Genomic DNA, 25761 nt, shown 5'->3' on the forward strand with positions numbered 1-25761 from the left:
AAACAATCAGAAGAAATCTTTATAATCATATTTCTATACACTCAAGTCTGTGGTGATGATGCTTTATGCTGTTTCTTTGTTGTGTTCTCCAGTGTAGTTAAAATATATTGAATAAGGATTATGAGGATAGTGTTAGTGATGCTACAAAGCCACATGAAAACTGAACTGAGGCACTCCGGAGTTTTTCCTGTTGCCTTCAGAGGCGTGTTAGTGAAGAGAGGTTGAGAGATGTGTGTTCAGCTGATGTTGCCACCTAATTCTTTCTCCCTCATGGCTCACCAGCTCCTCTTTCCGCTTCTATTTACACCTCACAGTATGGTCCATCAGGTGAGGTATGTGCAAGTCACTTGGGAAATAGGTGACACTTTGTACCTACAGAAGAGTCTTGACTCAGAGATTGAAGTGCAAAGAGAAAGTAGAGCTGTCTATGCTCAGGGGCACAGCTTGGGGCTTTTAGATTTCTCCTAATATTACAGGAGAGAAACACAGAATCAGACCAATCCGATGATACTTTCAGTCTGTTTTTTCAGCTATGGAAACAAAGTGAAATATCTCCAAAATGGTTTCTCTCTTGTGGGACTTGCAAGCAATACAGATGTTCTTGAAATCACAACTATCTGATCTGAATGCAGTGAGAACACCAGAAAAGGACCAAATGATTAAAACAGGAGCTGTTGTGGTTACCGCAGTCCATTGATTCTGTAAATTGTGTATGTGGTGCCTTCCCAGCTGAAGAATTTATATTGCCTAGGAGATTGAGATAGTCTCCAAAGTGACTTTCAGATAATGTTAGTGACCTTCTAACCCGTGTTAGCACATTTCCTTCAACTCTGGAAGTTGCTAATCTTGCTAATACAAATAGCAACCTGCAGCTTAACATTTCTCGGTTGTGTGAGTCATAAGTGGTGGGTTTCAGCAATTAGCCTCCCCGGAGCCCTACGATGTTCATACAGGGTCTTGGTGTTAAACATCAATAGTATGAGAACTACATAACATACACAAGAAAAAGATAATCCTACTCGTTTTATTTTTAGAAGAGGAATCTGGAAACTAGATTGTTTTTACTAACTGTTTTTTTCAGTTGAGATATGAAAGCAAGTGCAAATCAGCAAGTGCAGCGAGATTAAAATAAAAAAGTCACCTTAGAAAATGAGCATCCACTAGTCCTCAAGCTAAAAGGCAGCTGGAAATATTGGGAAAATAACTCTTTCTAAGATTCCCAGATTTATCAAAGCACTTATCTGCACAGCATGGAGAAAGCAAGCCCCTGCATGTGTCAGTCTGGGGTGTGTAGGTTTGTGTAAGGGAGAAAAAACACATCTTAAGGAAATGTAAGGAATAATTTGTCTATGGTTACTGACAACAGAAGAAGAGAGAGATAAACAGCTGTCTTTTTTAATCAAAACCATTGCATGCTCAGACATTTAATGACAATGTGCACATTGATTATGGAGCACTGGGTGCAGAGCTTCTTTGGAAAAATATGAAGGAGTGAACTATTATTTTCTCGTAGAAATTAAGAACTGCATTGTGCCTTAATGTGGATGTTCCTCTCTATATCACTTAGTTCTCTTCAGAATGCTCAATCTTGCAAATGCCTCTATTTAATGAGTTAAGTAGTTGTTTTACTCAGCTTGTGATGTGTAACTGTGTGTAGTCCCTGGTCAAACCACACGTGCTGGTCAGTTATAAATAGAAATATTACAAGGAGGAAAAAAAATAGTGTGTATGTTTTTAATTAAAAGGAAATATAAGGAAAGTGATTTGCAGAATAAGAAAAAAATATATAGCTCTTTTCCATAAAATTATGTTTTCACTTTCCTGAACTAGGGCAATTGTTAAATTCCTGGTAAGTGAGGAGTGTTCAGCTGTCATAAGTAGTCTTCTGCCCAGAGGTCCCATTGTACTTTATATACAGTCATTCATTACAGCTCCCAAAGTATCTGCCCAATATTCTGTTTCCCCTTCACAGATGGTGAAACTGTGGCACAGCAAAGCAGCATGACTTCATAAATCCAGATCATGTGTCCTGTCTAATGTCTTAAACACTGGAAATTCCTGGCCAAGATTGGCTGCCAAAGTTATCTCCTTGGGAAAAAAGATTTCTAAATTTAAAATATAGATGAAACTCGGTGAAAAAGCCGGGCCTGGGTGCAGCTGCAGAGAGTTTGGGAGGAGCTGCACAGCAGCCTGAGCCTCCTGGTGCTGCTTGGTCAGGATCACACACGCGGCAGATGGAGATGCTAATGGTATGAGGACATGGCCCTTGAACACCCTGTCTACCTTTGTATGGTCGCTCTTATAAAAGAAGTGCCTAAAGAGTTCCTCAGTCATTTAAGGAAACAGAAAAACCACAGCTCAGACCCTCCCCACAAGACCTGACAATGCAGTAGAACAGAAATCCAGACAATGATTTCTGAGTTTCCCTTGTGGGTTTTTTTGGTGCATAAACTTCGTGGATATAAAGGTGAGCAAAGTTCTGCAAATAGGGTGAACGCCTCAGAATGCTCATCGTAGTTGTTTTGGTTTTGTTTGTTTTGTTCTCATTTTAATATAGTCTAAATTCAAGCAAGACTGAGGTAAGAAATTGCTTTGGCATAACTCATACCTGAACATAACAACTCCTTCTTTGACTATATTAAGCCTCAGGCAAAAGCTTCTGAGACAAACCATCTACATTAGGTATTTCTGTGGTCCATATCACTGTGGTATGTAACCATATCATGATCTTTAATAAACCTATCTCCATATTCTTTGTTGGTAGAAAGTCATATTACTCCCATGTTATGCAGTGGGAAGCAGGACAGAGGTTAAATAACTTGTCCAGAGTAAGAAAGCAGGCGTTGGGGTCACGCTTCTAGGGGCAAAAGCCCTTTCTCCACCAACAGCGTTGTGAAAGCCTGGGACTCTTCTTCTTTCTGCTGTAAATAACAAAAGCAGCATATTTAAAGTAGGAGCACTCCAACTCCAGAACCTTCAGTAACACTCAGGTTCACGGGGTCTTGTGCAGCAGATGCATGACATCAGGCTGAGGACACGTCCCATCAGAGTGTCACTGGGGCTCCCCACGTGCTTCAGCGTGTCCACCAGCCTTGGTAGGCCCGACCCAACTGTGCAGTGAAGCCTGCACCAGAGTCCTGACTCCAGATGAAAGGATGACACTGCAGAGGCTGGTTATGCAGATAACATTGGATTGGCTTAATTATTCTGTATCCAGCAGAAAGGATATCATTAGGTACTGTGTCTTGCTAGAAAGCAGCACCTATTGAAAGATATGAAAAAGTGCTTATATACTTTAATATAAATGTAGGTGGTGTTACTTGTAGATATTTTAACAAACCTTCTTCTTGATGCCTTAGTGGTCTCTTTGTGTACTAAGCCATCAACATTTTTTCACAGTCCTCTTACACCTGTATTTTTATTTTCCCCTCAGTCCCTTCACGTTTTTGACTTAAGGCCCACTTACAAACCTTACACAACTGCAGACAAGGGTGTTGACTTTCCCGGGTTTCAAATTTAACCTATACTGGAGATCGTCCCCTCCTCTGGACAGCACTAAATCTTTCCTGCCAGAGATAACTAGTCCTTGGAGCCCAGAGCTGTACATCTGAAAAGAAAAATGTTTTGCCTCTGGAATGGATTAGATTGCACCACATGGCAGGTAATTTCAAAACATTTTCGAGGAAAACATCCCTTTGGGTCTGTCACAAGGTCAGCACTGGCAAAGGACACAAGGCAGTGTGTGATGCTGTCGGTGCACCTCCAGGATCTCTGAGTAGTGAGGCTGGGGGACACACAACCTGCTTGGGCTGCAGCTTGAAGGGCTCATTGTTTAAGTGGAAAAGGAAGAGGAAGAGTCTTTCTCCCTTTTAACTCCATAATTCAGGGGATTTATCACAGACCAACATGGAAAACTAAAGGAGGGGAGATTCAGGCGAGACATGAGCAAGAAATTTTTGCCCCTGAGGGTGGTGAGACCCTGGCCCAGGTTGCCCAGAGAGGTGGTGGATGCCCCATCCCTGGAGACATCCCAGGCCAGGCTGGACGGGGCTCTGAGCAACCTGAGCTGGGTGAAGATGGCCCTGCTCATGGCGGGGGTGGCACTGGGTGAGCTTGGAAGGTCCCTTCAACCCAAACTGTTTGATAATTCTCTGTGTTGGCGCACACAGCCCCGTCTGTTGGCCGGGCATCAGCTCGGTGAGCAGCGTGTTCGGCAGATGTGGTGAATCGATTTTTCTAGAGAGACAGAAGTGCTTTGCTACGGTGCTGTCTTTACTAATGTATATTCTTCTGCTTTCCATCAAACAGTCAATGAAGGCTCAGGTGAAACCAATCAAAAAGAGACATCGACCTGTGACATTTGCCAGTTTGGGGCAGAGTGTGACGAAGATGCGGAGGATGTTTGGTATGGTAATTTGGTCTGCTCTTCTATTTTAATGAATGTTTTATTATTTAAAGTACCGTGGTTTAGAAAGCATTAAAAATATTAGATACTCAATTTTCTGCACCCAGAGATTCATCATATAGTGATTGAGGTGGTTATTGCTCTGAAAAAAAATGCATGAAACAGTCTGGTTTATAATTTTGGAACATGCACAATTTAGACAAAGTCTAGAAACACAGTTATCCATTTTGTTGCTGTTATAACTTATGTTATTCCATCTGGGGTTTTATAGCTTTGTACTTTGGTAAAAACAGAGTTGGGAAAAACAATTGACCTAAAGCTTTTCCGGTTAAAAAGTATCATTAGTATTATCATCGTGTTAAATCATGTGTGACATTAGAAATGCTGGGAAAGCTGTCTCAGTTTATCCTGGTTGCTGGAGTTGAAGGACCTTAACCCTCAAGTGTATGAAATAATTAGCGTACATTTAGACATTTTCTCAATTGAAATACTTTTATTTTTTAAAATAAGTTTTGAAAGTATTCTTTATTATTATTATTATTATTATTATTTTAAACCTTAACCACATAAGCTGAAGGGAAATAATTCTGTCTACTCAGATTTTTTTTTTCATTATGCCTAGAAACTATGTGAACGTATATTAAGTCAACTTTGAGCTAATTTTGTTGTGATTTTGGAACAACCAATAGATAAAATAGCTGCTATTTAGAGCTCTACTTCTAACACTGCCTTAATGCCAAGCCTCATGTTTCTATCTAAGTAATTAATACAAATGTAGAGAAACAACAAAATAATGGTGCAAACATTAGAGCTCTTGTCTGGATAATGCTCCGGAAGCTATGGGCTGTTGGTAGCTAAAGGATGGACACAGAGGCTGGGCAGCGAGGTGTCAATACAGCAATATTGCCTGAACTTGAGCTTGGATGGTAGGAATGGAGCAAAAAAAGAAGTCAATGGATGAAGGAAGGAATGAATGAACATGATAATTGATCCCAGCATTGGGCAGCTGTCCTCATCCAGGCAAGGCATCCATGCACTGGTCAGGTATGAAATTACAAATATTTCTGCTGTTCAATAAGGAAGCTTAGGAGTATGGTCATATATTTGTGCTCGTTTTGGTCTTGCCAAGCTTTTAAGAACCTGTGATCCTTGTCTTTAAAAACCACCAAGTAAACAAACCACAGAGGCCTTCCTCTGGCTCCAGTCATCAACAGAGCTTGTGGTGTTGAAAAACAGGAGCAAGATGCATCATGGTTATAGGTTTGTAATAACATAATGAGATTTGTGTGGAAGAAATTGCTTGATTTTGACTTTGCTTAAGGAAATTAGCCCAGGTGTCAGGATTTTCATTGTCTCCTTGACCAGTTGTCCTTGAGAGTTTTGGTGGTGCAGTATAGCAACAAAACCATGGTAAAATTAATATATCAAAATTCACAGTCGAGTGCTTGTGTTTTCATAATTAAGTGCACTTCCAAATTGGAAGGCAGGAGAAGAGAGGGGCAAGGAATAAAATTAGCTACAAGATAACATTATTAATCATAAGCACTGAGTAGCGGTGTTGATTTTTTTTTTCCAGAAATAGCTCAATAAAATTGCCTGATCCAACTTACCCCAGTAATGTTCCCACTGCAGCTTTTGCACTATCTAATTCCTTCCCTTTGAAACAACTTGGCTTATCCAAAGCAGCATACAGACTGCGGGAGCTGAAGGTCTCAATTGTTATTGACAGGCGGTCTTTCTGCCGGGGAAGATGCAGGGAAGGGCATTTACTGGGAAGATGCCACCAGCCAAACTGTTAAAAGGCAGGAAAGCAGATTTCCAACCACAAGTACAAAACCCATGTAAAGCCTGTTAAAGGTCTGCTTTGAAGTAAACAACTTCACATGCCGTAACAGAGCCCTGTTTTCCTGTCCCTGCCCCCTGATTAGTCTTGGATAAATGTCTTTCTAAAAGATGAGCCTTCTGGATGTTAGCTCTTTGTTATTCTGATTTCTAGAATAAAAGAGGACTATGTATGGGGGGCATAGATCCTTCTTTCAAATGTACGTTAATTGAATTTCCATGTTTGGCACCAGATAGACATATTCCCCCACTCTCCCTGCCAAGATCTGGTGTGCAGAAAATGTCCTTAGATTAAGTGGGAAAAGAAATTTCAGCTTATTATTTGATTGCTGGTTTTTTTTCTGAGGATCAAATTTCGGATGTAAGTGGGGCTGCTTTAGCTACCTCACCTGACTGATGAGCTTTGTAAAATCTAAATGGGGTCAGTGGGTCCCCACGGCCCCAGGACCTGTGGTCACAGGGTGATACCGGCATTGTCCCCTATCCGTCAGCAACGGTTTGAGGCTGTGGGGTCAGTGCCCGATCCATCCCAGGTAAGAGGGATGCGAGCTGGTAGCAGAGTCAGAGCACAGAGAACTGGAGATACAAGGCTGGCTGCTTGCCTGATATTTCTAGGGTGCCAGAGCAGATCAGAGAGCAGAGCACAGGTGTGATGGCAGATGTGGTTGGGCTGCTGGTGATTTAAAGTGACAATTAACATTATTCTGCATTGCCACAGTGTTATTCTGCATTATTCTGCAGTCTCTTTTTTTTTTTTTTGGTCATTCATTGCCAGTTGTCACTCAGCTAAATCGTGCTATTGTACAGTATCACCATTATTTTTAAATCTCTTTTATTTGCGTAAAACCAATCTGTTAATGGCTGGACTCCTGGGATTCTGATGGGGGTTTGGCACATAGAAAACTACTTGAAGGGCTAAGATACGTGTTTGAACATTTTCTGGAAAGTACAAAGAAAAAGCAGAAAAGAACACACTGTAATAACAGGTTTTCTGCAACATGGTAAAGCACATATGTATTACTATCCTATTCTGTAGTCTAATATCATGAGAGTGAATGCAATTTGGCATTCCATTAGTGAATCTCTTTCTCTAGGTTAAAAACAAAGACTGTTCAGTTGAAAGTCTTTAACATCTTGCTTCTTTAATATGTGAAAGCTTCTTGTCACTAAGAGGATCGTGCATTACTGGCATTATTCCCACCTTTAATGCATTTTGCACCAGTGGGCTTCATGAATATTTAAAGCAGGGCAGTGGCCATGCTCTTTAGCACTGGATTGCAATCTATTGGTAAATCAGACATTTGGTGTTGCTTACTTTGGGTTTTATTTTCTGAGCTGGCTAAGGAATAATTGATTTTGTAAGGCAGGGCTACTCAACATAGCACTCCGAGAGATAGACTTAAAAGGAAATGAAGAATGAAGCATAACATTCTGAACCGTGGTGTATTTCTAAGATCTTCGAAAAAGCATCTATGAAATACTCACTGTGTATAAATAGTACTCACTAAATGGAGTGCCTGCTGATCTGCTAAAGTGGCTTAGTGTCAGTGCAGAACCACGTCAGAAACCTTGGTTCCCCTATTAATCACCTCCTTATGGGCCACTGAGGAAATAAGAGCACACTCTACAGTGGGCAAGCCATGATTTGGATGGATGCTGGGCAATGATTTCAGAGGCCCGTCATGAGTCCAAATAAGTGGAAGGAGACAAATAATAGGAAAAACCCTTCTGTTGAATTTCCTGTTGGAAAACGCCGAGAAGAGAGGACAGGAGTATTTTCTTAAAGCAAGATTAAAGCCTGCAAACCTCTGACTTGTAGAGTTAATCAAAATCAAAATGATGAATTGGAGTTAAATACGCATGCTTTGCCTTTGAATTTCAATATCAGCAGGTCAGCCAGCAGCAGTCTCGAAGTGCAAGATTGCCCAGAACAAGATGAGGCAGCCATCTCCGCAGATTGCTCCTCTGCCTTCCTCTTCCTCCCTCCTGGAGGTTGCAGGTGGAGGAGAGAGGCAGGAGGTGCCTGACCTGGAGTGGGCCACTCAAGAGTTTGCACCAGTGATAAAAAGGGGTATAAATATCCCTGTTGCGTCCCACACACCCCAAGGACTCCTCCTTGGCTTGGGCATAGGGGTTTGTGCTCTGGTGTAGGCACCATGCTTGTGGTAGGCAACTTTCCTCCCTCCTTGTGAAGCTGGTTCACGCTGGAGTGACCTTTCCCATTTCTCTCAAGTGGACGTGGATCCCAAGTGGGCAGGTTCAGCTCAGGAGAAGATGCTGAAGCCATTCTGTGGGGACACTGTGTCCCTGATCTGAATATGAGGAGAAGCTGCTTTATTGTGAGGGTGCCAGAGCACTGGAACAGGCTGCCCAGAGAGGCTGTGGAGTCTCCTTCTCTGGAGACATTCAAACCCACCTGGACACATTCCTGTGTGATCTGCTCTGGTGAACCTGCTTTAGCAGGTGGGTTGGACTGGATGGTCTCCAGAGATCCCTTCCAACCTCAACCACTCCGTGATTCTGTGACGGCCCAAAGCTGGGAGCTTGGAGGGGAGGACATCTGGGTTGGAATGAAGGATCTCAACATGTTCAGTGTGTAGGTCAGTGGATGAAGGAAGGAGCACTGGGCTCAGTTGTTGTGCAGCTGGGTGGTATTCCCAGGTGAGGTGGTGACATTGCACCATAATTACAGCAGGTCCCTTGTGTCCTGCACTTCTTTCCGCATGGCTGGGACAATAAACTCCACTTCCCCAGAGCAGACAGTCACACACACACACACACAAAACATATTAAGAAGATGAACTGTTCCTGTCCTTTATTTCATATATTCCTGCTAATCACTGATATATCTACTTGGGGTAAATGTTCCTATAAGGCAGGTGAACAGTCTGCAACACTTTAGGATGGCGAAACTGCATTCTCATGCAAATAAGCAGCACTGTACATGGGAGATATTTGTGCAAATCATGCGGCTGCCATCAGCAGCGACCCCTGCAATCAATACTGCTCTAGCAATCAATATTTATCTTTATTATAGTATAGAAAGAAAACATATAAAAGAAAGTAATGATTTTGCTGGCTTCTCAATCCACACAGCAATTAGGTCAGTCAGCTTTGGGTCCCTTCCCCCTTCAATCAGTTGCTTTCAACCAGAGCATCTGCAAACAAGATGCTATACTACGACGAAGTACTAAAAGGTGGTTTGAAAGCTCACATACATTACATGGGTATTGGCTGCTTCGTGTTCAGCAGTGTGTATAATAACTATGTGTGACCTACTTGTTCCAGATGCAGAAACAATGAGCTCTTTTAACATCTGAAATGTCCTGTACATTATACAGTAGATATATTGCTGTTTTCTTTTAGAGAAAAAGTAGATTTTCCTTCATGGCTACATATAACACATGGACTTGTGGTTCAAATAAACACAGAAATGGAATCATACCGTTTAAAAACGCAACCCTGCAAAGACTTAAATTTCTGCTTGAGATCATACCTAAGGCACAAAGTGAAGCTGCTGCTGCATAAATCTTCACGTGGAACTTAGTAGTCATGTCTAATAACAGTCCAGGCAAGGAACTGCAGAGGAAAGTCAAGGGACTGCAGGGCGCAATCTGCATCGCATAGCAGTGGCCAAGTGGCTTACACCGTCCTACGGCCGCGTTGCTTATCTTAGACACGGCCTAATAACAGAACAACTTCCCGTGCCTGCCCAGAAATTAGCCCAGTTAACTGTAAACGTTTCATTTGGTGCATGTTCTATGTTAAAAGATTTTGAAATGAAAGGAAAGCAGCTGACTTCCAGTGTAACCATTGAGACACCTTGTTGAGATAACTAGAAATTCTATGCAGTGGGCTAAGAGTCAGCAACACTGTAAAAAAAGTAGCCCAGGCAACAAGATTTGAACTGGAAATTGGTCAGGGAAGGATTTGCAATGAAAGGCAAAGCATCAGGAACATTAGAAAAAGTGAGATGACACCTACCTGTTCATACATGACATTTTAATTATTAAACCTGCTCAGAGGAAAGGCCAGGTTGGTGACCTTCACAGGAGGCTGGTCAGCCAGACCTGCTGTCTGGGGCATGAGAGCTGAATAGAAAACCTGGACATGGCCCATCATTTGGGCTGTGGAAAGAAATGCCATGTGAACTGGCATAAAAGCAGGAAAAGGAGCAAAGTACCAAATCATAACTTGGCTTGCTCACAGGACAAACAAGAAGAAAGCTTCAGCAGTTCCAGCTTAGGTCAGAGCTTCAGGCTTACTTGCAACCACTGTCTAGACATCATCTAAGAGTTGGAAAACAAGGTCCCCAGGTGAGCATTGCATGAACACCACAATTCCCATCGGGTTTCTCGCTGGTGAGCTACCAAGCTATTGTAGGACTCAACCTAAAACTAGCCCAGATGAAGAACTGACTTTGTGCTCAACCATGGCCAGAGAAAGTTCCCCACTGGCTTCTAAAATACATTAAATCAAGCCAAAAATACATGACTTTTCCTCAGCAACGAGTCCGCAGAAAGAGCGAGGGAAGGGATAGGAACAAGGAGTTAGCTTTATGTTCAGAGGATGTTTCTGTATGAGCAACTTATGATCCAGTCTTTGAGGAGTAGGAAGCAGGAATGAGCACATTGTATGTCTAAACCGAATGCGCTACTAGAAAGTGCTTGGCTAGAAAGTTAATGCTTGGAAAAATGATGGCTCGTTTGGCCATCTGGTGAAATTGTTGTACTCTACATATATTTTATTTGGTTTTAGTTAAAAACAGACATTTTTCCCAGTCAGGTTTCAAAAAATCACCTTACCGTCTTTGCCTATTTAATGTTGAAGTGAGACTGATTCTCAACTCCCTTAGGATGGTGGTTTGGAGAATTTGACCTTTTCATCCATTGAGTCAACGCAATCCTTCAGAGGCTTATGCTCATTTGACAAACTCCTGCCTTTCCATATTCGCAGGATTTATTTTATTAATAACATTCTAAAAAAAATGTTTTAACGTAAGCCAAGATTGTGTGGAGTTACTTCATCGTGTTTTATTACCAATACACTTTGGAACACTCTGGTAAATAATTCAGCCTACACAAAAAAATTGGCTATATTTTCTCTGTACATCGAGGAAATCTGTCATGTAAACTGTGTTTCACATCTCTAAATGTTCTCAGACAAATGCAACCCCACGTTGTGTTCCATTTGTACCACTCACCCAAGGAGGTCTTTGAGGGACCCTATGCGACACATACATCTCTTATCCAAAAACTACAATCCCTAATGTTTGGGTTTGTAATAAAAAAAGATCTTTTGCAATTACAGCAAAACTCGCCATGTGTCCAGGGGATAATACCCTACACAGTCGTAAAGCTTACAGGCTTTTTTCCTTGTGCTCCTCTTTTCAGATGCTGAGCCAAACTTACTTTTCAGTTTCAGAAGGTGAACTTTCAGCTTATGGAAGTCAGTGAAAGTTATTCCACTGACTTCAGGGAAACAGAAGTTCTCTCCTGGTATCAAAACCATGGAGTAACTTCTCGATAGCCAGTGGAGCTTTTTGCTGGCAGAAGGGAGAACAGGCTCTGTCGGAGTGTAAATGCACAGTCATTTACAGAGCGCAAAGCAATAACTTCGAAATTGTGATGATAAAAGCAGAATTTGGCTTACTGACTGCTTCAGTTGCTTCAGAGGACATATTGATTTGTGAAGAGCCAAAAATAACTTCTGAGATTTTGGGGGGCTTTTCTTATCTTGGTGCCGTGCTCCGCTAGGAGCAAGACACAAATTATTGTGAAATTTAAGGGGAGGAAGGTTTGTCAGGCATGTAAAGCTGTCGCTTGTCTTACCATTAGTCTGTCAGCACTGGAGTTGGAAAAAAAAAATGCAATAATTTTAAAAGACATGACTCAAAATAGCCAAATTTTCCTGTTAGGTTTCCATGGCCCAGATGCCAACCCCTGTGTTTGGCATGCGGTGTGTGGCCGGGAGGCATAGAGGGGTGGGTGGGCATGGCAGAGAAGGCTGGAGGGATCGACAAGGAAAGGAAGGGGAGGGGGTTTTGGGGACAGACCAGAGGGATTTTGGGGACAGCTTCTGCCTGGCTTGGAGGCTGAAATGCTCCTCCTAGTGCAGAGCAGATGAATTAAATATTTATAAAGCAGGAGCAGCTGGAGGACGTGTGGGGTGGCAGCTGGGCTGGCATCGAGGTGATGTTGCCGTGGACGGCGCTAACGCCGATCTGTGCATGTTCCGAGAACACACGTGCGTGGCTGGGCATTGTGTGAGATGTCAGCAGCATCCCTCTCCATTTCCAGGACTTTTCCCTGCACAGATCAACGTATACACATGACAGCATGGTAGAGAGCAACCATTTTGTGCATCCAGTTTTGCAGTTTTCAGTCCTAGGTAGGAAAATGTAGCAGCCTTCTGAGTGCACACACCTTTATTTGCATTTGAAGGGATGGTTTTGGCAGTCTGATTTGTGCTCTTGCTGTAACACGGGGTGTTGTAAAAATCATGCCTGGCTCCTGATGTGCCATGGGAGGAACACAAAAGGATCCTTTCTGGTTTTGCAAGGTGGCAAAGCCACCGCTGGGCTGTGTAACCCCATGGCTGGGAGAGCCTGGGCTCTCCAGGCTGTATGAGTGCACGTAAGGGATAATATGACAACGCACATCAAATATTAATGTGCATCGACACATAATCGTCTGCGTACATCAGGGCATTACAGCATGAAAGAGCAAGTGCAGAGACCTTGGAGAGCAAAGTGTTTTTGCACCTTTTCAGTTTTCTTTCTTCCTTTCCATTATTTAAAAATAAGCTTTCCTCCCTCCATGGCCCCCTGTTTAGCCAAAGTCATACCTTAGTAGTAAACCGAGCGGTGCCTTCATGACGGCCTATTTAGTCGTAATAAAAAGCCGATTGGCCTAATGCGCAATCAAGAAAGGAGTGACATTTATTGCTCGGGTTTTATGATGCTGTGAACTGAGCAAGATTTGGAGCCTTACAGTGCCTTCAGGGGGCAGGAGATCACCAGCAATGAATTGTATTTATACCTTTTCCAATTTCCTACTAGCATTTTAGCAATAAATAGGCTGTGTTGTTACTGAATTTTATGTAAGTATGTTTATGAAAGCAGGAATGCGACTTTGTAGCTCAGAATTACATGTGTTGGCTAAGTAGATCAGCAGAGAGAATAACTATGTAAAGCACTGGGAGAGCACTTTCCAATTTATTATCAAATGTCTTAATAGAATGCTTCATCTCTTCTATCCCACTTTATGCTAACTATTAAATTAAAACTGCACCCATTGCAGAAGGTCGGAGGCTCCTTCACACACCCATGTTGGAACATCGAGGCCACAATTTGTTCACATACTGAATCCATTATAAATACATCCTACACATTAAATACACGCCCGAGGAAAACGCAATAGGAGTTGAGGCGCAGGGCTGACCTCAGCTGTCCCAGCCCCTGCGGGGTGGCAGGTGTCCCCTCCCCACGGTGTCCCCATCTCTTGCCCTGGTCCTTTCCCACCTGCAAGTTGCAGCTGAAAGCCTGTGTGAGGTGTGCCCAGGCAGACAGACTTAATTGCAGCCCATTTTGTAATGAAGCTCTCCCCTGCGGAGGAGCAGGGGTGCTCTGGGGACGCCTGTCCCCAGGGTGCGGTGCTTGTGGCACGTCCCTTTGGGGAACTGCATCCACTGAGCCCTGCCCCGGATCTGTGGAATCACAGAATCACACAACAGTTTGGGTTGGAAGGGACCTTCAGACCTCATCCAGTCCAAGCCCTGCCATGAGCAGGGCCATCTTCACCCAGGTCAGGTTGCTCAGAGCCCTGTCCAGCCTGGCCTGGGATGTCTCCAGGGATGGGGCATCCACCACCTCTCTGGGCAACCTGGACCAGTGGTTTACAACCATCTCATTAGTTTGCTGGCAGGGATGTGTCCTTGAGATTACACATTTCATTCATCTGTTCATCTTCCTTTCCCTAGCAGCAGTACTTTCCATCAGGGCTTGCTCCCAAAAGCCACTGTGGTCAGCATGAGGCAGCATCCCCAGCCACTAAAAATACCTAGTTTTGTACAGGAACTTTCACCCACAGACCTTAGTGCTCTGAGGAAAAAAAGGATCCCTACTGCTCTCTCCTTCTTGCACATGCCGCAGTTTGCTCAGGTCCCAGGCTCATACTCGTGGGCTGAGATCTCATCTCACCACCATGCAGGATGACGTGAGGTTATCTTGCCTTATTTCTGTCTGCGCAGGAGGTGCAAGCAATGCCTGAAGGAAAGCCTGGAAGAGTATCCTCCTCAAATTTCATTAAACAGCTAGCCTGGATTTAGTTTTGTAATTTATGGCATCTTACTGAGCAGGGCAGCCTGGCACACACAGCAAATTCAGATGGCACTGCCTCAGGCAGGTCTCCTCGGAAGCGGGAGGGAGACAGACGTGTTTGAGGATGCAGAGCAGTTTCTAGTGAGAAGGAGTCTGATTTTGCATGAGTGGAGGGAGCCTTTACAAGGAAGAATGGTTTTATTTTCACTGCTTTAAGGAAAGTCACTCCTGACAGTTCCCCACTGACAGTGGATAGCTCACATGCTGCATGGTTTTAGACTGGATATGAGGAAAAATTTCTTCCCGGAAAGGATTGTCGGGCACTGGAACAGGCTGCCCAGGGCAGTGGTGGAGTCACCATCCCTGGAGGGGTTTAAAAGGCATGTAGATGAGGTTCTTAGGGACCTGGTTTAGTACCAGTGTTGAGTTAACATTTGGACTCGATGATCTCGAGGGTGTCTTCCAACCAAAGTGATTCTGTGATTCCATGATTCCATGGGATGGGGCTCACAGCGCACTGGTCCCCACTAGCTGGAAGGCCACCACCCCTTTACTCTCCCTGATAAATCAGAGTCCACTTTCTGCTTTTAGAAGTAACTTCGGGCCCCTTATTATAAGAAAGGTCTTGAGGTACTAGAAAAGAGAAGGGCGACGAAACTGGTGAGGGGCCTGGAGCACAAGTGTGATGGCGAGCGGTTGAGGGACCTGTGCGGGTTCAGCCTGGAGAAAAGGAGGTTGAGGGGAGGCCTTCTCGCTCTCTGGAACTGCCTGAAAGGAGGTTGTAGCATGGAGGGTGTTGGTCTCTTCTCCCGAGTAGCAAGGGACAGGATGAGAGGAAATGGCCTCAAATTGCACCAGGAAAGGTTCAGATTGGATATGAGGAAAGCATTCTTCAGAGAGGGAGTTGCGAAGCACTGCAGCAGGCTGCCCAGGGCAGCGGTGGAGTCACCATCTCTGGAGGTGTTTAAAAGATGCAGAGATGAAGTTCTTAGGGACATGATTTAGTGCCAGAGTTAGGTTATGTTTGGACTCAATGATCTTGAGGGTTGCTCCCAACCAAAATGATTGTATGATTCTAGTGTTGTTAACGAAGGCATTACCAGACATTTGCCATTGGTCCCAGTCACTGCCACAGTTTTTCATGAGCAAACCGAGCCTTCCTGGGTGGCAAGGTCCACGCTGGGACCTGCACCTAGATGGTGTCCTGTGGTTCCCACCAGCCACTGCAATATTCCCACTGGTGAAATGCTGGGATTCATGGGAACAATTCTCCTAACTCTGCTGCCTTCAAGATAGGAGCGAACAATATCAGCAGGACAGTGATAAAATGTTCGTGAAGGACAGCCTGAAATGTTTACAGAGGGAAACAGTCAGCAAAGCTTTGTTTTAGCACAGACTACAGAGACGTGAAGGACACCGAGTGTAGGCAAACCATAAAAAGGCATTTATTTTATTCTATGTGCTTTAAATAAACTTCACACGTTAGATACCTGCAGACACTTGAATCGGCATGTGAACAGAATTAGAATTTTCTTCTGGAAGTTGCACAGGTAGCCTGAGGATTTTTCCATTGCTCCTCAAACCTGGTCATCAGCCTTGTGATTCTCTAGTTTCTCTGTTTGGGTTTAAAGCATCCAGTCTAGTAAAGACTGCTTTACACAATTTAGTTCCTTTTAAATAGGAATTATATTAAAAAAAGAAACGTGTGTTTTGCCCGAAAGGTGTTAGCATCCAGTTCAGTGTATGGTTTGAGGGCACTGGGGGCATCAGGAAGCCAGATGAAGGTTGTATTTTAATTGGTGCTTTGAATTATAAGAAGGAAGCAAAGGTGAAGTTTGTGATGTTTTTGGTCAAAAACTTAGTAAAGAAATTATGAGGAAAAAAAAATGAAAGCGAGTGAAGCCTTGAAAACTGGTGAAGCGTGGGACCAGCGCCTCACCGCACTGCTCCAACTTTGGGAAGGATCCAGCGCCCGGGCAGCTCTCCTCACAGCTGCACACCCTTTTGACATAACCTCCATGAGCCATCCTAACAAATGCGCTCTGAAAAATCCATACTTCTAAGCATTGATGCCCGGCGATTGCCGTAGCTCTTGGCTCTGTGCTCCAGCTAGTCTCCCAGATTGTTGCATTTGGTATGCAAGGAGGGGCAGTAATAAATGTATTCACCACTTTAGTGCATTTTAGCTTGACATATGTCCAGTAAACAATATTTTGGTCTCTTGTAGTCCAAAAAATAAAAAAAAAAAATCACTTGATTATTCAGCGCTTCCTTCTGTTATGATGCTTTGGGGTCCTTCAAATCATTTTCATTATGCACTACATAATAATAAAAATCTCTGTGCAGTATGCAGATAATTCTGTGCATGGTTTCTGTGATTTCTAATTGTTTGAATAACAGGATGCTCTTGAAATGCCGTGCAGAAACATTGCGTCACCCTGAGGGTATCAAGCTTTTTTCTCCTTTTACTCCTGGTGAAGATAAACATTTACACAGTTGAAATAGGTAAAATATCCCAGGGAAGCCACTGTGAAAAGTAGACGTGCTAAAGCCCTTAGTGCAGAAGCTGGGCTGCAAAGGACAAAAAGGAAAAATAAATTAGATAAATAAATAAATAACAATGAATGGGAGGCACTCAAAATAAGCTGTGCTTTTTCTTCTCTTGTGATCTTAAAGCAGAAGAGAAGCACTAGCAGACCTAGCAAAGAAATATCGCATGCTATTTTTGTGCTGCCATTATAAAATATGTATTGTGTATTGTTCTGCACTGCAGCTGAAGTTCTGCATCAGCCTCAAAACTACAGGAAAGTTTGTTTTGAAGGAGACACGCAGCGTCTCTATTCTTTAAGCCTCTTAACGATGTTCTTAAGAGTGCAATGAAAGGATTTCAATCTCTTGGCAAGCACAGGCAGGTTGCAGGGTATGTTTCATAGAAAGCGTAAAATATTGTGTGCCTGTGTGCATTGTGAATCTATTTTGTATATACTATTAAATATATATGTTGTTCAGCTGTATGCAAAACAAGGCAACGATGCCAGGCAGTTGCGTCTCCTGGCTGGAGGCTTCTTTTGGTGCCGTCCTCTTGGGCTGTGCTCAAGAGACCAACACAGGGTATCTGGGCTTGGCCCAGCTACAAAAAAATCTGTGGTGGATCTTTATTGAGGGTGGCAGGACTTTGCACTCAAATTTACCTCTCCGTAAAATGGGTATAATAGCACCAGGTTATTGCTGCTATAGGGCTGATTGAGATGACTGTAAAGCTTCATGGTGTACTTGTAAGTAGGCTGAGGACCAGGGAAATAAGTTGGTATTTATGCGGTCCTGTTAAGACTAATGTCAAAACAGGGATGCGTGCAAGCCACTTGCAGCAACGAGTGTGTTTTATTTAATGCAAGGCGATAAAAGAGCGCACGAACGGACTCACTGGGCTCCTGGAGATGTGCAAGCACAGGTCTGCCCAGCCTGCTTAACCTTGCCAGTCCCAGCTTAGAGCTAGTTCACGTATCTCTGCGGGGCCTTGTGTTGAGACATCTTAAACATACCCGAAGTTGCCGGGGTAAATTGAGCGCCTCCCGACACACAGCTGAACCATGCTACGATTTCAAATGCTGAGGCGCAGTGTTAAGCCTGGCTTTATTTCCACTCACCTGCTCGTAATGTCAACAAAGAAACCCCATGCACCAGAAAGAAAAACCTTGCAGGAATCCAAATGATACAGAAGGCGCTTGGGACCGATTGCTGGGCTCTTTATGCAGGCGGATACTGCCAGGTTAGCTGAAAATGGGCATTTATTGGCCTACTGAGAGGGACAGAGGGCTTGGAGAGGACCATACCGACATCCAGCCAGAAATTTTGAGTTTCTGATAATTGTTGTCTAGTCAGAACAGAGGAAGATAAGAAATGTCTCTGGTGGAAACATCATAAATGTACAACAACCATGTTTTTATTTATATGCTGGTTTATGGCAAAAGGGAAAGCTTTGGGCTTTTTTTTAAATGCTGCAAAATGATGTTGGGTTTTTTTCCTTGCTTTTTTTATTTCTGCCTGGAGAAAATATACAATGTGTTTAAAATGATTGCAGAACGGAGCATTGCTTTTCTGTAAAATAGTGCTCACTGAGACATGGTGGGATCTCACACTTGACCAAATTAGCATATGTGCTCAAATATCAGAGCTCTGACTAGTAAAAATAACACTAGATTTGCATTTTCACATTTTTAGCTCTCGCTTCCCTGTCTGTTTGGTTTTATGCCTTTTTTTCTTGACTGACAATTCTCTTTGTGGCAGATTTATTGCTGTTCTGCTGTTTGGACCCTGTAATCAACTAGACACTTGGCTGAAGACGTTAGTCATTTCATTAAGTACTTTTTTGCAGATATCTCAGACGCAATTTTCTGTTGCTCTGGTTCCAAAAAGCAAATGACCCATGGCCAGCAAAGTCTGAATATGAATCTTTAATAAACAGAGGTAGTACCAACAATGCTTTCAGGTTTCCAAACTGCAGAGGGCTAATTAAAAGATGTTAAATAGAGAAGAACTGCCATTGCCATCCCGCTTTGACAAAAATGTGCCTGCATCTGTTCCCAGTAAAACCGCTCTTTTAGAAGCCTTGTCTCATTTATCCTCCTTCTTTCGCATCACAGCTACATATGAAACCTCACTAAACACAGATATTGCATAGTCTTCTTTTAAAAATTGTTTTTCAGTAATACATTGCTAAAAACAAAGACTGTATAGTTGTCTTAGGAGTAGAGATAAAGCATGGAGTAGGGTTCTTTTTATCATCGCTCTGTCACTAATGATTATACTTTATTCATGAACTAAGGAAATATAGTATTCCCCTACACTTTATGGGCAAAGAACCATTTCCTCATTTTATTGAGACACCTCCTTAAAATGCTGTTCCTCCCTCCAGCGACAGTCCTTCATGGCTATGAATCGTCTTTGGTGTCATGCTCTCTGCAGGCAAGGAAACTCTCTGTGCCCGGAAAATAATACCGTATGCTATTTGCAGAAGAGTGGGGAGTTAGGAGCCTATGCGCTCACCGATGTACTCACCCGTGCCTCGTTTATTGACCCCGTTAATTTTTACAGAGACTGATTGAACAGAAAGCCAAGTTGGCTGCTCCAGCTTGGCCAAGCAGCCTGATGCAGCACATTTCCGTCACTGCTGGGGTGCAGACCTCGCTGAGGTCTGGGCAGTGGCTTTTTTCCACAGTGAAGATCTGTACGGGAAATAACTACTGGTCTTCTTCTGCACTCTTAGCTTCTTTCCCTGGGAAGAGGAGAAACACGTTATGTGGATGGAATAGTGACAACCACTCCCAAAACTCACATGTGTTCCCCTGTGCTTGTTTAGGAACATTTGTCACAGTTACTGCTTTGACAGAAGCTCAGAGGCAGAAGTGCCACACCTTCCACCCCACAAGTCAGGACTAAGTCTTACCTGCTCCAGGCTAAGTTCAGCTCTGCCAGCCCTCACTCTCTTGTCTTCTCCAGTGTGAGGAAGCGTATTTTTAACATGAGGGTGGTAAAACATTAGCTGAGGTTGCCCAGAGAGGTGGTGGATGCCCCATCCCTGGAGACATCCCAGGCCAGGCTGGACGGGGTTCTGAGCAACCTGATCTGGGTGAAGATGGCCCTGCTCATGGCAGGGGTGACACTGGATGAGCTTGGAAGGTCCCTTCAAGCCAAACCGTTCTGTGATTCTATGATCCCCTCTGTCTTCGGAGACCTTCCCATTCTGCCTTGACACGATGTTCTCATCAGAGGGTCCAGCAATGCCACCAAGCTGTGCGGCAGGATGCGCCTGGGGGAGATAGCCCAAAATCCCCCAAGGAGGTGCCCAGGTTTGCCTGTTGTCTTCGTAGTTTGTTTTGACTTTTTTTTTTTTTTTTTTTTTTTTTACTTTTGTGATCACCACAATGACTAAGTGGATTGCTGGATGTTCAGCTCCTCCAAGATTTTCATCCTATGAAATGAAACGGAATAAAAGAAAGCATACAAAAGAAGTGGAATTCATCAGAGACCTGGAAGAACAGACATAAGAAAGTGAGCCTTGTTTAACGATTGTTTACAGTGACAGCACAAATTTTAATCATTTAATATATAAGCCCGTTGCTTGAAAGATGTGATGGGCCTATGGGATAGCATTCAGTATTTCTTCCTTTCTCAGGGGACCTGTGGCGTATTGGCTGACACCTTAGGAGCACTCCTTCCTTACAGATGCTTTTAAAGCTGATTTTCTGACTGCAAGAGTCACAGTTGAGCCTTACACATGTATTTTGTGTATAGTCTTGGGTCCAGTTTCATCCTTTGACCCCCTAGGAGACCTCATTGACCTTCTCGAAACTTCTTGAGCCCAAGGAAAGCTGAGTCAGCCTTTCTGTTGCCAAGCTTTCTTCAGCGCTACGCTTAGGCACACAGAAACCAAACAGATTTATTGATATAACTATAATCAGAAGTTATAGCCAGGGTAATTAAATGGTCAAAGGATCGAATTACTTAAAATTAGAATCATAGAATCATTTCAGTTGGAAGAGACCCTCAGGATCATCGAGTCCAACCATAACCTAGCCTAACTCTAGCACTAAACCACGTCCCTAAGAACCTCATCTAAACGCCTTTTAAACACCTCCAGGGGTGGTGAGTCTACCACTGCTCCGGGCAGCCCGCTCCAGTGCTTCACAACTCCCTGTCTGAAGAATTTTTTCCTAGTATCCAATCTGAACCTTTCCTGGTGCAACTTGAGGCCATTTCCTCTTGTCTTGTCACTTGCTACTTGGGAGAAGAGACCAACACCCTCCATGCTCCAACCTCCTTTCAGGTAGTTGTAGACAGCAATAAGGTCTCCCCTCAGCCTCCTTTTCTCCAGGTTAAACAGCCCCAGCTCCCTCAGCCGCTCCTCATCAGACTTGTGCTCCAGGCCCCTCACCAGCTTCATCGCCGCCCCCACACTCTCTCTAGTATTTCAATGTCCTTCTTATGATGAGGGGCCCAAAACTGAACACAGGATTCAAGGCGGGGTCTCACCAGCACCAAGTACAGTGGCACAATCACTTCTCTAGTCCTGCTGGCCACACTATTCCTGACACAAGCCAGGATGCTGTTGGCCTGTTTGGCCACCTGGGCACACTGCTGGCTCATGTTCAGCCAGCTCTCAGTTAACACCCACAGATCCCCCTCTGCCAGGCACTTTCCAGCCACTCTTCCCCGAGCCTGTAGCGCTGCCTGGGGTTGTTGTGACCCAAGTGCAGGACCCAGCACTTGGCCTTGTTGGGCCTCATACAGTTGGCCTCAGCCCAACGATCCAGCCGGTCCAGATCCCTCTGTATGGCCATCCTACCCTCCAGCAGATCAACACTCCCACCCAATTTGGTGTCATCTGCAAACTTACTGAGGGTGCACTCGATCCCTTCATCCAGATCATTGATAAAGAGACTAAACAGAGCTGGCCCCAATACTGAGCCCTGGGGAACACCACTCGTGACCAGCCGCCACCTGGCTTTGGCTCTGTTCACCACAACTCTTTGGGCCTGGCCCTCCAGCCAGTTCTTTATCCATCGCCGAGTACACCCACCCAGGCCATGAGCTGCAGCTTCTCCAGGAGGATGCTGTGGGATACGGTGTCAAAGGCTTTACTGAAGTCTAAGTACACAACACCCACAGCCTTTCCCTCATCTACTAGGTGGGTCACCTTGTCACAGAAGATCAGGTTGGTCAAACAGGACCTGCCTTTCATAAACCCATGTTGACTGGGCCTTAGAGGCGTGCTCAAGTGCCTGAGGGGCTGGAAAGCTTCAGGCAGCGGGATGTCCCTCATGCAGGCAAGGGGGGACCTGGAGGGCCCTGGGGCTGGTACAGCCACCAACCAAAGAGATGAGGCAGCTCTGATTTTGTTACTTGTCAAAGAAGGAGAAGGTACCAAGTTGCAGGTTGAGTGTGAGAGGGGAAGCGTGGGTGCTTGCTGGGAGCAGGATGGGATTTCTGGGGATGAAAAGTGTTGAGACAAGGCTTTCTTTGGGGTAGGGGATTCCTGTGTCCCACAGGATCTGAAATCTTGAACACCATCAGGACTCTCTCCTAATATCTGTCCTGAGGGCCAGGTGGGGACATCGCACTTTGGCTCCATTTAACAGGACGCGGTCCCACTTCTGTGTTTTATAGTGCTACAAAAAGTGAAGGCACATTTACCTATGGCTACAGGATTTCATTCAATCAAATGGGTTAAGTGCTGTTCATTTTTTGTATTTATTACATCGCCGGTAGATGCTGCGTAAGGATGACGTGTACTCTGTGGCCATGTGTGCCTGGACATGCACATTTAGAGTAAATGCCCCACCTCTTTCTCTGTAATTTACTGTTCTGGACTTTGGAGGCATGTTTGAAATGGCAGTCTGCGTGTTCCTCTAATTTAAAAAAAAAATGTTTGAATATACTGTAATTTTCCCTGATAAGATGAGCACTGTAAGTTAAACAGAGTCAGCAACCCAGACACATTAATCTTCCTGATGCAATCCCACCTTTCGCATTTCCTGGCATATATTTGATGTGGACTTAATTGTGCAGCCTTAAAGCAGGATCTAAGTATAGAAGTGCAAGAATGGTAAGAAACTGCAGATACAACTTAGAAGCTCTCAGCCAAAAACTGTGCGAGGGGTGGATGATGCACAGATACTTGCAACAAGGAGATTGGGGTGGCAAGTTTTTTGTTGTGTTTTTTCACCACCTATCTAGTCAGCCCTGAAAATCAGGCTTCACATGCAAGATCCTGTAAGACTTGAGCATATATAGTGTTATCTCCAGGTTGTCCCTTTCTGCCCTCCCTCGTACATCAGACATCTGAGATCAGCACAAGTAGCGCATGGTTCATGGTGCATCCTCTCAATCGCTGAAAACAGAGATCTTCTCTGGAAAGAAAGGCTGGTCTCACAATTAAGGTTTTAGTTGGGGAAAAAATCTTGGTTCTCTCCTCACTTCTACTCAAGGAGGTCAGAAAAGTAATTTTGGAACTTTGGTTTTTTGGAAGATATCAAAAGATGCAAATAAATGCCTAATGGGCTCTGAAATGGTCTTTGAAATCAGTGGGAGATAGGTCTCTGAGATTTCAGAAATCCCACACAAAGTGTTTGCATGCATCTTTAAACATCTAAACACCTTTAATAATATGTCTTTTAAGGGCCTGACTCTGAGCATAGGTTCCTACATCCCCTAGGCATTTTTGAGATTGCATCCAAAGTTGCCTAGGTTTCCCCTAAAGAGCACCCTTTTCTTTTAATTTTCTCATTGACTTAATGTTCTCTTGACTTGAGACATAATGTATATTAACCTACGCTCATTTTTTGTAGCAAAATGTAGAGAAGTGAAGCTGTTTCTGAGCTGGTTTATTACCAAAAAAAAAGGAGCATATGGCTGATTGTGTCCCATCTGAAATGCAAATGGTGGAGCTACGTGGAAAGAATTACTATTACTTGAGCAGTAAATGTTTCCTGATGAAGTGAGTTTGACTAAGGTGGGAAGCTGGAAACGGCTGTGGGAAGAAATGACGATGGTTAATATTTCGGTGGAGCAGAACATTCTTATTCTCCTGATAAGGAGGTTCTTAGGAAATTGCCTGGATTTTTTTTTTTCTTATATTCTGTATGTTCATCAGTGTGAGGAAATTGTTACACAGGGAGGCAGACTCTTTTTTTCCACTAGTTATGAAATAATGTAATTTAATTTATAACCACAGCTTTTCACCGTTGGCCTCTTCTTGAGCTGAAGTTTTCTGTGTTTTGTGAGCATTTGGGGAAAATAGATCCATCCAGTGTAAAGAAAGTCTAAAAGAAGACGAGTACTGTTTCCAGTGATTTTCGTGACCGTGGGCATGTTTGTGGAGGCCAGAGGCCAAAGGGCATGATGGAGAAATCTGACGCCCCCTCTCTAGTTTCCTGTGCTCCCTCTTTCACCAACAATTTTCTCTTGCATGGATCCCTCCACACTTCCAGTGCTTGAAGGTGTCCAGATGTCCGCTGTGAAAGGGAGGTGAACTGACTTTTAAGCACTTTCTTAAATCAAGCAGCAAGGCTGGAGCCTGACATTTCCATTCCTTGACTTTCCGATGGGGAGAGCTGCGGGGTTGGCGCTGGGAGGTTCAGCACAACCAATGGGCTGGAGATAGAGCATCGCTCACGTTGCTTCGCCTTAAATGTCAGGAAGAGCCAGAAAGAGTTTAGAAAACAGCATGGGCACAATTACGTGCTCGGAAGAGCTGAAGCAGCTGTCAGGTTAGACTTCTGGCTTTGTCCCCGAGCAGGATCACATCGGTGTTGATGCGAGCATTGCTGTCAGATGGCACAGTCAGGGGGACGGAAGATTAGGCTGCCTTTCCCTTGCCGATGCCCAAGGCTGTTTGACATCGCCGATGATCATAAAACAGGAGAAACCTAAAGAAAAAAAGGCTGCAGCCTGCTGTTGGTGAAAGCAATTAGGCTTCTCCATCTTCTGAGCAACGGTGAGGCCTGCTGGGGTCAAGATATGTCCACATTAGCGTGTTAATTCAGATCCAGACCAGACTTTGGAAGTGAATCCCCCACTGTGCTTCAGTTCATGTCTCAAGGCAGCCCAGGAGCTCTCGAGCTCCGTCATTGTGGCTCTGGAGATGCCCAGGAGTTCCCCAAGGACAGGGCCACTGCTGCCCTGCCCGCGCTCAGCTCTTGGCCATGGGACCCTTGTCCCCGCATGTCACCAGGTCAGGAGTGGGCACTGATCTTCCTGGGTGACACCTTAGTCAGGCTTCTTGGTTCAAATGCTCCAAAAAGTGCTTGTGCACAAAGTCACTCCTAAAATGAGCATTCCCCTGGTTTCAATGCTGAGTTGTACCATGGTGCCCAGGAGCCGGGGGAGATGCCACCACCCTGGCACAGTCACATCGCTGGTGCCAGCCTCAGTCTTGGCAGGTGGTTTTATCTCAGTAGGGTGAGATAAGGCTTCAGCATCATGTCTTCTGTTATGATCAGAGTGCCTGTAGGTGCCATAATTATAGTCAGAATTAAATCATAAATCAATAAAAAATCACAGTTTCATGGTGTTACATACAATGGGCAACGCCTCAACAGAGATGAATTTTGTGGCTTCTTTAATTGCAAGGGGGCACAGCAGCTTGAATTATCTGCATATCTGCTTGGGTCTTCCTTGATTTACAAGAAATTAC

At 44.1% G+C, this 25761-nt stretch overlaps 1 protein-coding gene across 1 annotated transcript in view; it reads left to right on the plus strand.

The window, feature by feature from the left end:
- TMEFF2 (transmembrane protein with EGF like and two follistatin like domains 2) overlaps nucleotides 1-25761 on the plus strand; it is a 128539-nt gene that overhangs the window by 70511 nt on the left and 32267 nt on the right. Inside the window, exon 5 of the mRNA XM_065637884.1 lies at nucleotides 4309-4405. Coding sequence (XP_065493956.1) covers nucleotides 4309-4405 — 97 coding nt within the window. The remainder of the gene's footprint in view (nucleotides 1-4308; nucleotides 4406-25761) is intronic.

Source organism: Caloenas nicobarica, chromosome 6 (genome assembly GCF_036013445.1).
Source record: "Caloenas nicobarica isolate bCalNic1 chromosome 6, bCalNic1.hap1, whole genome shotgun sequence".
Lineage (NCBI taxonomy): Eukaryota > Metazoa > Chordata > Aves > Columbiformes > Columbidae > Caloenas > Caloenas nicobarica.